We start from the raw sequence: 14,675 nt of genomic DNA, 5'->3' as shown, positions 1-14,675 counted from the left end.
GATCCCCTCCTGCTAAGATTTTACTTTTTTTTTTTTAATGTATTTATTTATTTTTGGCTGCGTTGGGTCTTCGTTGCTGTGCGCAGGCTTTCTCTAGTTGCAGCGAGCAGGGGCTACTCTTCATTGTGGTGCACAGCCTTCTCATTGCGATGGCTTTTCTTGTTGCGGAGCATGGGCTCTAGGTATGCGGGCTTCAGTAGTTGTGGCACATGGGCTCTAGAGCGCAGGCTCAGTAGTTGTGGTGCACGGGCTTAGTTGCTCTGCAGTATGTGGGATCTTCCTGGACCAGGGCTCGAACCCGTGTCCCCTGCATTGGCAGGTGGATTCTTAACCACTGTGCCACCAGGGAAGCCCTAAGATTTTAGTTTTTAAAGTTATTTTGTCCTTATTTGAATCATTTTTTGTGATATCAAGTATTAAAAATTTAAGAATCTACCTTAGGGCTTCCCTGGTGGCGCAGTGGTTGAGAGTCTGCCTGCGAATGCAGGGGACACGGGTTCGAGCCCTGGTCTGGGAAGATCCCACGTGCCACGGAGCAACTGGGCCCGTGAGCCACAGATACTGAGCTCTGTGCGTCTGGAGCCTGTGCTCCGCAGCAAGAGAAGCCGCGACAGTGAGAGGCCCGCACACCGCGATGAAGAGTAGCCCCCGCTTGCCACAACTAGAGAAAGCCCTCGCACAGAAACGAAGACCCAACACAGCCAAAAATAAATAAATGAATAAATAAATTTAAAAAAAAAAAAGCTGAGGTTTAAAAAAAAAAAAAAAAAAAAAGAATCTACCTTAGCTTTGATATTGTGCTAAATAACTGCTATCTGGGATATACAGGAAATATAACATAGGCTCTGTGTACTTTAGGAATAGACAGTTTAGGTAAGAAAACCTATTTGTGAAGCACTAACATATTATGTAAGGTATTACGTAAGATTATAGTAGTAGATATAACATGAGTACTTACCAGGATGAATGAAACATTTATTCACCAGGCATTCTCAAAATGATAAATTGACATAGTATAACCAAGAAGGCCTCTTTGAGCAGCTGAAATTTCTGGTGCAACTTGGAGGAAAAGAAGTTAAAAAGGCAAAGAAGAAAGAGTATATTGACAGGAAAATTAAGAGAAGAGGCATGGAGGTGGAAGTAAGCGGGACTATTCCAGGAACTGGGAGAGGTAACTTAGAATACAGTGATGGGAAGCCTAAGCCGTTTCTTTGCCTTGTGTGTGGCTGGTATTGATGATGTCTTTTGGGTTAGAGAAGGTGTTGGCAAACTCTGGCCCAGAGGTCAAATCCTGCCCACCCCCTGTTTTTGTACTGCCTGAGAACTAAGATATATTTTTTAATGGTTGAAAAAAAAATCAAATGAAGAATTAATATATCATGACATGTGAAAATTACACAAAAGCCACATTTCAATGTCCATAAGTAAAGTTTTGTTGGAAAACAGCCATGTCCATTAATTTAACCAATTGCCTATGGATACTTTTTGTTATATGGTAGAGTTGAGTGATTACAACAGAGACCTTATGGACTGCAAAAGCTGGAATACTATCTAACCCTTTACAGAAGAAGTTTGCTGGCTCCTGGGCTAGATTCACAGAGCAGCATTCATACTGGAGATGACAACGAATGAGGCTAGAGAGGTAGGTTAGGGAAATATTTCTCTTTTTAAAAATCTATTTCCCAGAGTATATCTTCTTATGTGTGTTCCCACTACCAAGATTAAGCTTTACTTCACATGACATGCCTTCTAAAACTATAGATTTCTGCCTTGTTGCTTTCTCATCCTCACACAGATAGTGCTTTGAGGATCAATGCTGTAGAATTTTGAAATCTTAAAGATTTTCAGCTATTTCTTTAGAGGAAGCATGAAAGCTTTTGAGCTGGAAAGTAATATGATTGGTGGAAGTTTTATTATGATGCTTGGTTTATATTAGAAATAAATTATTCACTGGAGTGTAGTATGACTAGCATTTAAAATATGACCTTAGTAATGAGCAATACACTGAAATGGCAATTGGGAGACATGGGTTTTTATTTTACTACCAGTTTCTCTGGTTTCTGTTTGTAGAACAAGTTTATCTTCTCTACTTTGCATAGTTATTAATAGAAGTTTGCAATAGTTAATACAATTTAGGGGAAAAATGCCGTGCTAGCATACTGGTACCTTTTCTCTTCATTTATTTCTGTTTTTTATTATTTGCTTCTAGTCTCTCTAGGATTAATATATTGTTTTTCCCCTATAAGTTCTTGAGATGGAAACTTAGCTGTTTTTTCAAAAAGCCATTCTTTTCTAATGTACATTTAAGCATAGTTTAGCCATATCCCACAAGATTTTTTATTTAACATTTTTATTATCATCCAGATAAAAATATTTTCTGCTTTCCATTGGGATTCCTTCTTTGACCCGTGGGCTATTTAAAAGTATATTTTTAAATTTCAAATATGTGGAGATTTTTCTAGGGTTTTTTTTTTTTTCCGCTTGTTTTTAATCTAACTTGTATTGTGGACTTAGAACATATTCAGTGATTTCAGTCCCTTGACATTTGTGTGAGTCTCATTTTATGGCCCAGAATGTAGTCAGCATTTGTATATGTCCCATGTGTCCTTAGAAAAAAATTAAATTCTATAGTGTTCATTTAATTTTCAATATCCTTATTGGTTTTGGTCTCCTAAACTGAAAAAGGTGTGTTCTAATGTATTATGAGTGGATTTATCTGATTTTCCTTGTAGTTCTGTTGATTTTTGCTTTATTTATTTTGCTGTTTTTAGGTGAAAACAAATTTAGAATTATATCTTTCTGTTGTTTTGAATTTTATGCCATTATAAAATTGTTTATCTGTAATCATGTATTTTGTTTTAAAGTCTACTTAATATGATATTTTAATATCAGACCGCTTTCTTATGGTTAATTTTTGCATAAAGTATATATATTTTTTCATCTTTTCACTTAAACCTTTTTCTATCCTTACATTTAAGGTATTTCTCTTGTAAGCAGCATGTAGTTGAGTTCTATGTGTGTTTGTATTTTCAGTCTGACAGTTTTTGTCTTAATGGAACATTTAGTTTGCTTGTATTTAATGTAACTACTTATATATTTGGGCTTTAATCTCCTAGCTACTTACTGATTTTTATTTGTCTACCTGTTTTGCTTTGTTTCTGTCTTTGTTTGGATTATTTTTCATTTTTTCTCTATATTAGAGGATATAGTAATTATATGCATGCATAGCCTCTATTATTTTAGTGGTTACTCTAGATAGTACTACTTTGACTTATCAAAGGCTAACATAAATTTCTAATTTTACCTCTTTCCAAGCAAGGCAGAAATCTTAGAATACTTCAACTCCAATTACCCTCTTTACTTTTATGCTATTGCTGTCAAGCATTTTTCTTCTATATGTGTTTCAAACCCTGTTACAAGATATTATTTTTAACGTCAATATTTATTTAGATATCTCACAAATTTACCCTTTCTGTCAATGTTGATACTCTCCTTTCCAGGCTTCCATGTGGCTCATCTTTTCTTTCTCACCTGAAACGGTCCTTTACTTCACAGAATTCTAAGTTGGCATTTATTTTCCTTTAGTGCTTTAAGGCTTCTCTTGTTTCTGATTAGAACTTTGCTGTCAGTCTAATTGTTGTTCTTTGGCAGGTCATGTCCACCTATTCTTTGGTTTTAAGATTTTTCTCTTTGTCCTTAGTTTTTAACGGTTCTGCCGTAGAGTGCCTCAGTGTGGCTTTCTTTTTGTCTATCCTTGTTGTTTATAAAACTTATTAAATTTATGCTTAATCTTTCATCAGCTTCAGAAGATTCTCAAACTTTATCTCTTTAAATATTGCTTTGGGCCTATTTTCTTACTCTACAATTCTGGTTTTAAGCATGTTATCCCTTCTGACATCGTTTCCTCTGTCTCTATAGTCTCCTGTTTTTCCATCCTTTCACTTGCATGCTTCTTTCTATGTATTTTCATCTGACTTAACTTTCTAGTTCACTAATTCTCTATTCAGCTGTGTGTAGTCTGCTTTTAAAGCCACCCATTGAGTTTTTCAGTTCTAGAATGTCCGTTTGGTTCTTTTTTGTAGTTTGCAGTTTTCTGTCTAATTCTCAAATTTTTTTTAAATATCTGAATACTCTAAGCATAATTATTACTTTAAAGTCTGTGTCTGATAACTGTATTATCTAGATCTTCTGTTGGGCTTTTCTCTTAGCTCTTATCCTTGGTTTTTGTGTTGTGGTTCCTTGTTTTCTCTTTTGTCCATTATTTTTGATTGGATACCAAACATTATATATGAAGAATATATAAAAATAATTTGAGCTCTAATATGATAATATCTTCATCTAAGTAGTATTTGTATTTGCTTCTGGCTTTTGATTACATATATGCTAGCAGTTCTGGATCACTTTAATTCAATATAAAGATGATTTTAACTTGCATTTCAGTGCCTGTGAACGCTGGTTTCTTTGCACTTCACCTTAACTCCTAGAGAGCAGCCCTTCAGAGCTATAACCTAAAGTGTATAGGGATTTCTTAATGGGCTTTGGACTCCAGTTTTCTCCTCTAGCCCTGAAAGGTCAAAAGCTCTGCCCAGTTTTTTAGCTGCCTATTCCAGAATCAATAGAGGTCGTTGGGGAAAGCTTCCCCAAATTCTGGACTTTACTTAACTAATTTTCTTTATTCTCCTGGATGTTGTCTCCCTGTGAGCTCTTACAGGCGGTCGTACAGATTTTTTTTAAATGCAGTTCTCAGCTTTTCTGGTTCTGATTGGGAGGGTAATCATGCTACCTCTGCCAATACTAGATGTGAGAGTCTCTTATTCCTTTAAAACAAAAAACAAAACAAAACAACATTTTTTCAGTATATGGTGTATTCAAAATATATATATTCTGCATTTTTCTAATATGTCAATTCAGTTACTTAAAAAACTGGCTTTTGCTGCATTCTTTTTCTTGATTTTATTGTTCTGAATAGAGAAGAATGCCATCTAAGCCTTCTGTTTATATTTCTATTATATTGTCTATTTCTTAGAGAAAATGGGAATATTAGGGATCCATAATTCAAAAGAGTTTTAAAAATATACTTAGTAGTAGTCATGTTTAATTGAAATTATTTTGAGCAAATGAACATTAGTAGTCAGAAGTTCTGGGCTCTCTTAGTGGTTGGTTACCATACACATTGCTAAAACATTCTATCAGACACCCTTCCATTGTAGACCATTGGAATCCTGGGTCACAACATATCCAGATTTTTTAATATAATCCCTATAGATATCATGGAAGACTAATAAACAGGCTAAACTTGTGAAGAGATTTAAAGTCCTAATGTATTACAACTTGTGCTTTTTGGAATTTTATCTGTAGATCTGTTATGTGAAGTATTCAGGTTTAAACAACTTTCTAGTACACATCCTGTGTCAGGGGTCCTCAAGGCCACCCCCATGTTTGCAGGTAACTTAGCATACAGTTGTACTCATGGCTAAGAGTTATTACAGTGATATAATAAGGACATGTACCTGGATCATAAGAGGAAAGGCACAGTTGGGGCCTAGAGGAATCTTTGTGCAGGCTTTTTTATGCTCTTTCCTTCCTGTGAGGTCACAAAGAGCTGTCTTCCCCTAGCAACATAAATGCATGTGTGCAATATTCCTGCCCAGGGAAACCCATTTTGATTGATGAGAGAATGGTTAGAGACTCAATGTCCAGGTTTTTATTGGGCACTGGTCACAAAGGCACCCTCTGCTGAGCACATACGCAAAATTCCAGAGTCCCAGAAGGAAAGCAGGTAGTCAGCATAAAAGCCCACCCTTATCATTTAGGGAAAGTTTTATATCTTGGAACTGTTTACCAGACAACATTCCAGATGCCAGCCCAGGGCCATCCTTGCAAGCAGGTCTTTCTAAAGATAGCTGTCTCAGCCAGCTATATTAGTTATTTTTCACACACACAGCCTAAAAAGACTGTTGAAATTTTCTGTAAACAGTGTATGTAGATATCAAAGGTCTGCATGATAATTTCTGTTTTGATCATTAGTAGAATGTTTAGATTAAATTTAGGTAGCTAAAATGAGTGATTATGTCTTAGTATGTTCCATCCACACAGCCTTTTACTAATGTGCCAGTGTCTATTGTCAGTTTTAATGCATGTGTGGGAAGAATCGGACGGTGTTAGAACATTTAGTACATTTAAAAAGAATGTTTAAGAAAATTAAATTACAGTGGGAAATAATCCATTATGAAAGGACACTTCAGATGTCTCCTTTTAAAGTTCATGTTGAACCACCCACATATTTTTTAGGTTTCAGTGGACTTGTTTTTCTTATGTGAGTTTTTTGAAGAAAGTATTGTACTTTGTTACCAAGATTTTTGACTAAAACAGCTGAGGTTCACTTGGCAATCAGAAATACTGAAAAAATAATTTCTGGCTCTTAGAATCAAATTGGAGACTCTTAGGTGTTACAGACTAGATTTCTTATTTATAAATGTGGAGTCTGACCCAGAAAGTTAAGTGACTGTCAGCAAAACTGTAAATAGGTGGTTAATTTCATTTTGTCAGTTTTTAGTTGTAGAATATACACTTGAAAACATTACTGAAAAATATCAAGAGGCCGTGGATTAATTTTGAATTTCATTTAGTGACTTTGAATATCTTTTCATGCCTTATTTTGTCATTTCGTTTATTCAAAGAATTTAACCAATATTTTTTCCCCCTGCTGTGTGTCAGACATTAGCTTTAGGTGCTGGGGATCATTTTTTCTTATTTGTAATCAAATTAAAGTATGTCCCATTGAGGGCAGCTTGGAGCTGCCTGCTTTTCTTTAGATTCTAAAGTATACATATGTATTACATTATATCCTGGTCCCTCAAATATGTTATCTCTTCTTTTCCTCCTCCTTAAGGTAATACTGCATTGCATGATTGCGCAGAATCTGGAAGTTTGGACATCATGAAGATGCTTCTTATGTATTGTGCCAAGATGGAAAAGGATGGTTATGGAATGACTCCCCTTCTCTCAGCAAGTGTGACTGGTCACACAAATATTGTGGATTTCCTGACTCACCATGCACAGACCAGCAAGACAGAAAGGATCAATGCTCTAGAGCTTCTGGGAGCTACATTTGTAGACAAAAAAAGAGATCTCCTTGGGGCTTTGAAATACTGGAAAAAGGCAATGAACATGAGGTACAGTGATAGGACTAATATAATTAGCAAACCAGTACCGCAGACACTAATAATGGCTTATGATTATGCCAAGGAGGTAAACAGTGCAGAAGAGCTAGAAGGTCTTATTGCTGATCCTGATGAGATGAGAATGCAGGCACTATTAATTAGAGAACGTATTCTCGGTCCTTCTCATCCTGACACCTCTTACTATATTAGATATAGAGGTGCTGTCTATGCAGACTCTGGAAATTTCAAACGATGCATCAACCTATGGAAGTATGCTTTGGATATGCAGCAGAACAATTTGGACCCTCTAAGCCCGATGACCGCCAGCAGCTTATTATCTTTTGCAGAACTGTTCTCTTTTATGCTACAGTATAGGGCTAAAGGTCTGGGAACCACTGTTACATTTGATGATCTTATGGGCATACTGTGCAAAAGTGTCCTTGAAATAGAGCGAGCGATCAAACAAACTCAGTGTCCAGCAGACCCATTACAGTTAAATAAGGCTCTTTCCATTATTTTGCACTTGATTTGCATATTAGAAAAAGTTCCTTGTACTCTAGAACAGGATCATTTCAAAAAGCAAACTATATACAGGTTTCTTAAGCTGCATCCAAGGGGAAAGAATAACTTCAGCCCTCTTCATCTGGCTGTGGACAAGAATACTACCTGTGTAGGGCAGTACCCTGTTTGTAAATTTCCATCTCTGCAAGTTACTGCGATACTGATAGAATGTGGTGCTGATGTGAACGTCAGAGACTCGGATGACAACAGTCCCCTCCATATCGCTGCTCTGAACAACCATCCAGACATCATGAATCTCCTTATTAAATCAGGTGCACATTTTGATGCCACAAACTTGCACAAACAAACTGCTAGTGACTTGCTGGACGAGAAGGAAATGGCTAAAAATTTGATCCAGCCTATAAATCATACCACATTGCAGTGTCTAGCTGCTCGTGTCATAGTGAATCATAGAATATACTATAAAGGGCATATCCCAGAAAAGCTAGAGACCTTCGTTTCACTTCATAGATGATAATTTGACTGTTGAAGCACGACTTGGTAACAGTTGTTTCATAAATGAGCACTGTTGTGGTAACACCAGCATTCATTTAGCTTGATTTCATCGTGCTCTCATTGGCTAAAGCATTGTAAGCATCAAATTTACAGGATTGGTTTCCCAGTATTTAATATAAATATACCATATAATATGTTGTTTGTGAATTATTGAGAAATGTAATCTCATATTCAGATTTCTAAAATTGTCTGCCAAAGGCTTATCCATTCTGGTTTTGTTTGCTGTTGGGTGCTTGGGATAGAGTTAACCATTTTTCAGTGGTGTCTTTATACTTTTCTGGTTTGTGAATTTTATACAATTGAATGTCTTTTTTGTGCTTCTTCCTTCTCTTTGAGCTTCTCCCCTGTTTCCACCTCATTTTTAACTTAACCATTTCTACTTATCAATTTCTTTCCCCTTATGGATCCATGTTAGGTTGTACAAACTTTATGGACTTGTTACCATTTGCAGTTACCATAAGTGCTTTATCTTCTCTATGCACTGGCTTCAACTTGACTGTTGTATGTTAGCATATTTTCTATGCAGCAGTTGGTCACCTTCAACTCTGAAACACTGCTAAGTATGTTACAAAGTTCATTTTACGAAAGTACTCTTGTAGCATGACAATTTTTAGAGCTACAGGTTAGCTACCACAGCTCAAGCTTTTTTGTTGTTTTTTTCTTTACATCTGAGGTTTCTTTCTCTAATCCACTGAAATTATTGTGTGCTAAATTTGGGAAACAAAGCTATTCTAACTCATTAACCCAGTTGAAATTTAGGTCTGTCGTCTTAATATATCATGCAGTAAAAGGAAGAATCTTTGTAAAGTGACCCACCTTTCATGCTGCGCCAGCATTGTCCTGCTTGTGCTGATGATGTGATTAGGTGTAGAGAATTTGCTTAAATTTAACCTCAAAGTTTTATCACACAGCTTAATGAGTCACACTGAAGTATTCAGTAATTGAACTGCAAATCACTTTTATTTACAAAAAAGAGCTGAAGCATGTCAGTGGCATGATGCTTGCCAAGCCAGATCTAGGCATCTAGGATAATTAAGGTATTTTTAGTATGCAATTTACTGCCATAGTATCAGAGGTCAGTAACAGTGTTCCTTCTTTCTTCAAGCTTAAGTATACCTTTGAAGATAACTTGCATGAATTACTTTGGTCTCAATTATTTGTCACCCTAATTAAACACAAAAGGTTGCAGTGCTTCCTCTTCCCTTACTGAAAATTAGCTTTTCTTTTCTCTTTCTTTTTCTTTCTCTCTTCCTTTCTTTTCTTTCTTTCCTCTCTCCCTCCCTTCTTTGTTTTCTTTTTTTTTTTTTGGATTTTTTTTTTCTTCACAGCTTTGCTAATGCCACAGAAAGGGCTCTTTTAACTTAAGAAAAAATAAGTGAAAAGTACTAAAAAAGATTCAGGTAATTATCATTCAGCACTTTATTGTTATTCAGAATAAAATTTATGATGGCATATTTGCCCTGCAAATGTCTTAATGCAATTGTTCTGAATAAAAAGCTCCTTATTGGTTTGAGGAAAAACTCAGTTTACCTGTGAGTTTAATGAGCCTGATCACTTGGATTTTTGTGTTGACATTTTATTCTGAGGGTTGATGTAGGGGTATTTAAGGAGTCATCATTGCAAACAGTCACATTAGGTTTATTTCATCGTTACTCAGTAAAAAACTTGTAATGAAGAATAGTAAATAAACAAAAAAGCATTAGACTTAACTTTCTGGTTAAATAATTGAAGTTTAATTTTTTAAGAGATATCCTTACTCATTTTACTAGGTTGTATATTTAATTTCACCATTGAAAAAGGTGATTTGGATATAAATGGTTGCTCTGCAACCTTTTGATGAAGAGATTTTAATATCTTGTTTACTATAGGAAAATTTGATGAAATATTTGAACTGCCACATAAATTAAGAATAGTTTGTGATTTAGATAATTATTCTGGAAATATCAGATATCAATTTTTGAAATCATTTGCCTCTGACCTTCTGGAATAAGAATTATATGCGTGAACAGCCTTTTTTTTTTTAAAGAAAGGAAAATTTTGCAAGTACAGTAAATCTACATTAGTTGATCTCAATAATTTTGGGGTGAACGGTGAGCAATTGGATTTTAACTGATTTAATATTCCTTTTTTTGGGAGGGTGTAGGAGGGCTTACATGCTCTTATATATAGTAAGGCACATCTCACACTATTTTATAGGTGAATTTGAATTGTGCAACTCTAGTATAAAATAAGGATTTCTTTACATAGCATTTTCCCACCACTGAATATAGATAACTTAGAACTATTCCTCAGTCTTGATAACTGAAATGCCTTATTTCAATTAAGATACAGTTCTCTATTTGCCATCTCCCCAAATGATGTTAGGAGCTCTTGAAAAATCACGTAGTTTAAAAGCTCAAAATTGTCCATTTTATTTTAGAGGAGGTTGTTTCATAAATGTGCCCTCAGATACTGTTTAAGGCCTTTGTCAGAAAGTATTCACAAAATTGTGAGACTGAATTTAAAAAAAAAACTTAAGTTTGTGTTATTTTTTTTAACCAACAGATGAGTAATTTAATAATGAGCTAATTGTACTCTCAGCTGTACACTGTAGTATGGTAATGTTGGCTGGAGCTAATGTATAAGTTTTGGTTGCATTTCCATAAAAATCCCCTGTTAAGGCCTGCTGAATTTTAGATGTTCCACTCTTGATCATTTCTGTAAAAGAAATGGTCATTTTATTTAGATGCCAGTCTACATTTTAAAGACAAGTGGATTACAGATTTTAAAAAGAGTCATTTTCTTATCCATAAATCTGACAGGGACATTAGCCCAAATCAACCAAAGGTAATTTGGTGCCCATTATGATTTTGCAGTTAAGTGATTGCTCACTTGTAAAGTGACTTGTAATGTATAATGTTTTCGAGGCCCCCGTCTCCTGTGACTTGGGAAAACTGTTGAGGTTATATTTGAAAAAGTAGCTCTTTAAAATAATATTACCCAGCAGAAGCCTTAGGTTGAATTTTACAGGTATAATAATCCTTTTAATTTCCCCAGAATTGTGGGGGCCGGATGAGATAATAACCATATTCTTGTGCACTGTACCAGCAGCATTATTGCTTGGAACTTTAACCATTTTAGTTACTAGGAAAACTAAAATTAATTGTCATCTTTTTCTTTTTGCCCTCATATATCACTAAGCAACTAGTTTCTCTCCCTTTTGTCAATTCCCATTGTGTATTTTTCCAAAAAGTACTGTATTCAGATGCCAGCCAATAAACTGTCACACAATGGAAAATGATATGCCACAACATTCATTGTAAGGTTTAATAAAATTAAATTTGCGCCAAATACTAGTGTATTCTTATTAACTCAATACTTGACTGATGTTATCTTAAGGCATATGATAGTGGACTCCTTTCTCAAAAACACCTACTGGTAATTTATAGTCAGTTAGAACTCACGAGTTAGCATTTATTATTATACTAGTATGTAAAAAACAAAGATGATTTATGTAGTTTATTCTAATTTTTTTTTTCCAGTAAAGAGCACAGAAACTAAAGATATAGGAAGATTTTTGTTGTGGGATGCATGGGAGAGGGACTGCTTTTAACTCTTGTTTTTTAACTGGTCTAACTCAGTTTTTTAACTGAGTTTGATATTAAGTATCAGAAGTATATCATAAATATATTACTATGAAGGTAAATTTTATAAATTTATTTTCATCACTTTTAAATTGCAAAATGTAAGTAGTCCTTGTCTTTTCCTTATATGTAAGTTTCCTAATATAAGAAGTTTTAACAGATCCAGAAAATGCATAATTTCTAAACTCCAGGCATAAATTGAAATATTCAATTGTATGAGCTTTCCCCTTTTGAATCATTAACTTATCCATAACAAATACAGGCTTTGTCATAGTTTTCACAGGACCCTTTGAAGTGTTAGTCTTCTTTACCCTTGGTGCTATGGTTGTTCCCAACTACCACCACCAACATTTAAAAGGAAATCTTAGCAAGTATATAAGGCTAAGAATATTTTTAAGGATTTGAGCAAAAAGAAAAGTTATTATATCCTTTTTTTCCCCTCCATTTCTGCACATTTAGAATGTTCTTTCTTGAGTAATATGGGGTTGTGGGAATTGTGAATTGGTTCCTGTATGCCATATTACCTTACGTTTTATTATAAGGCTCTTTTAAATAAGATTTTCTCTCCCTAAATTAACTCAGCTTTTAATAATTATCTCAATTTAGTTTCTTAATATAGAATGTCTGATTTAAAAAATAAAACAATTCAGTTCCATGCCTTAAAAAATTGAAAATTTAAACTTTAAAATGGGATACACTTCAGACACATATGTTCACATTAAAGAGGGATTTGATTAGTAGTCCCACTAAAACAATTGGGTGCTTATTAATAACTATACTTTGGTGTAAGTCAAGGAGTGGAGTGGTTTAAAGTATTTCACATTGCCAAAGATGAATAAAGAAAGATAGTCTATTATAAAAACATTAACAAAACTTCCCAGTAATGTCTCTTCTAAAGTGAGGTCTCCTTGATTTATTTTAGACATAATTTGAGCCTTATTTTATTAATTTAATTTTTTCCTTTTCCAAAAGAAAATTTTGTTAATAGCAGGTTCCCCTCTTGTTTACATTATAGTACCAATTGATCCTAGTATTGATACTTATTTCTAAAATCCTTTCATCCGTATAAACAAATGGGTTTGTAGATTATAAAGTTATAAAGGATACTTGTGATAATACCTAGTTCAAAAACTTGGCACCTGATTTTTCTTTTTCTAAACAAAATGTAGTTAACATATTCATTACAAGGGATTAACTAAAGACAATTGAAAAACAAAACTAAAATGACACCACAGCTTAAGATAACAAAGAAAGGACAGACCATCTAAGGAAAAACCAAGGCAACAGTGAAAGAGGCTGGACAGCTGGAGTCAGGGTTCTCACAGGGAGACCTGCTTTAACTAGACTTTCTTGCAGGTACTTACAGGTTGTGGGCATTTCTAGAACTTAGGAGCATGTGTGTTCAGAGAGCTGTCGAGGTTGGGTTCTAGTCGGTTCTGCACGGAGAACAGGTGGTCCTGATGTCACACAGGTGGACCCACTTGTTCTCGGAGATGTCCAGGCCGACGTGAGCCTCGCATCCACGTGGCGCTGGTACAGGGCTGAGGAGCTTCACTGCGCACGCGCTGCGATGGAAGCCACCCGGAACCGCAGAGACGGAGGCCTCAGGTCTTCGCAGACTGTTCCCGCTGCTCCGTGGATGGACCTCACCCATGTGGAAAGGACTGACTCAGGGTAGGCAGAAATTCCCTTGTCCCTAGACTTCCTGGGGGTCACCAGCTCCTACTGGAGCCTCTTTTTTTTTTTTTTTGCGGTACGCGGGCCTCTCACTGTTGTGGTCTCTCCCGTTGTGGGGCACAGGCTCCGGACGCGCAGGCTCAGCGGCCATGGCTCACGGGCCCAGCCGCTCCGCGGCATGTGGGATCTTCCCGGACCGGGGCACGGACCCGTGTCCCCTGCATCGGCAGGCGGACTCTCAACCACTGCGCCACCAGGGATGCCACGGGAGCCTCTTGCCCACAGGCTTTCGGCGCCCCAGCTCGGGTACGTCCCACTCCTTTAAGGGCGGCTCCGATCGATCACCTTGATTCTTTAATAGCAGAAGTAATACCAGTTCAGTATTCAGTCAATAATATTGAATTCCTGCAGTAACAGACACTGTGTCAAATGATTATTCTATTCACTGTAGAAGCTTTTCGAAAATAAAAGAAAACCACCTATCTCATACCTCTCAGTTATACATGGTTAATGCTTAGGTATGTTTTCTTTTCTTTTTCTTTTTTGTTCTGTTTTAAACCTTAAGTTCTTTCAAGACAAATTCTTAAAGCAATAGGTGGTAGCTAAAATTCGAAAAATAGAATTAGGTCAAGAATGAATTTAGATGAGTGTGACCTGTTTATAATGGAGTGTTAAGGGAAAATTAGGCATATTCTCCATGCTCTTTCAGGGTAATCTTCACGAAAAAATCAGTTAGCAAAATAAGTCCACATGCATTGTCAGTAGGTAACAATTCCTTCCTGTTTATCTCTGAAATAGCTGATGTTAGGATAGCTTCTATTCATCTAAATACAACTTATTAAAGAAATTATGGACGCTTTAGTTACACATAAAGAGCTTATATAATACATTTAAACCTTTCTGATTTTTCTATAATCTTAAAAATAAGCTGATATTTCTCATATTTAGTTCTTTCTCTACATCACTGACTTTGAACAAGTCTTGATATATTTGAATTATGAAAATTTTATTTTACAGATGAATTATACAAACTAGTAAGAGTTGTAGAATATTTTTATTTCTATGAATACTCCAAAACTTTAAAAAATTTTAGAGTAATTTTAGATTTACAGAAAAGTTGCAAAGATAGTTCAGA

General features: G+C 35.6%; 1 protein-coding gene across 1 annotated transcript in view; it reads left to right on the top strand.

The window, feature by feature from the left end:
- FEM1C (fem-1 homolog C) overlaps positions 1-14,675 on the top strand; it is a 202,882-nt gene that overhangs the window by 11,008 nt on the left and 177,199 nt on the right. The window contains exon 3 of the mRNA XM_067731469.1: positions 6,893-13,537. Coding sequence (XP_067587570.1) covers positions 6,893-8,199 — 1,307 coding nt within the window. The 3' untranslated portion in view covers positions 8,200-13,537. The remainder of the gene's footprint in view (positions 1-6,892; positions 13,538-14,675) is intronic.

This window comes from Pseudorca crassidens, chromosome 3, assembly GCF_039906515.1.
Source record: "Pseudorca crassidens isolate mPseCra1 chromosome 3, mPseCra1.hap1, whole genome shotgun sequence".
Taxonomy (NCBI): Eukaryota; Metazoa; Chordata; class Mammalia; order Artiodactyla; family Delphinidae; genus Pseudorca; species Pseudorca crassidens.
The sequence above is the reverse complement of the archived record's forward strand: the minus strand, read 5'-3'. Positions and strand labels throughout refer to the sequence as shown.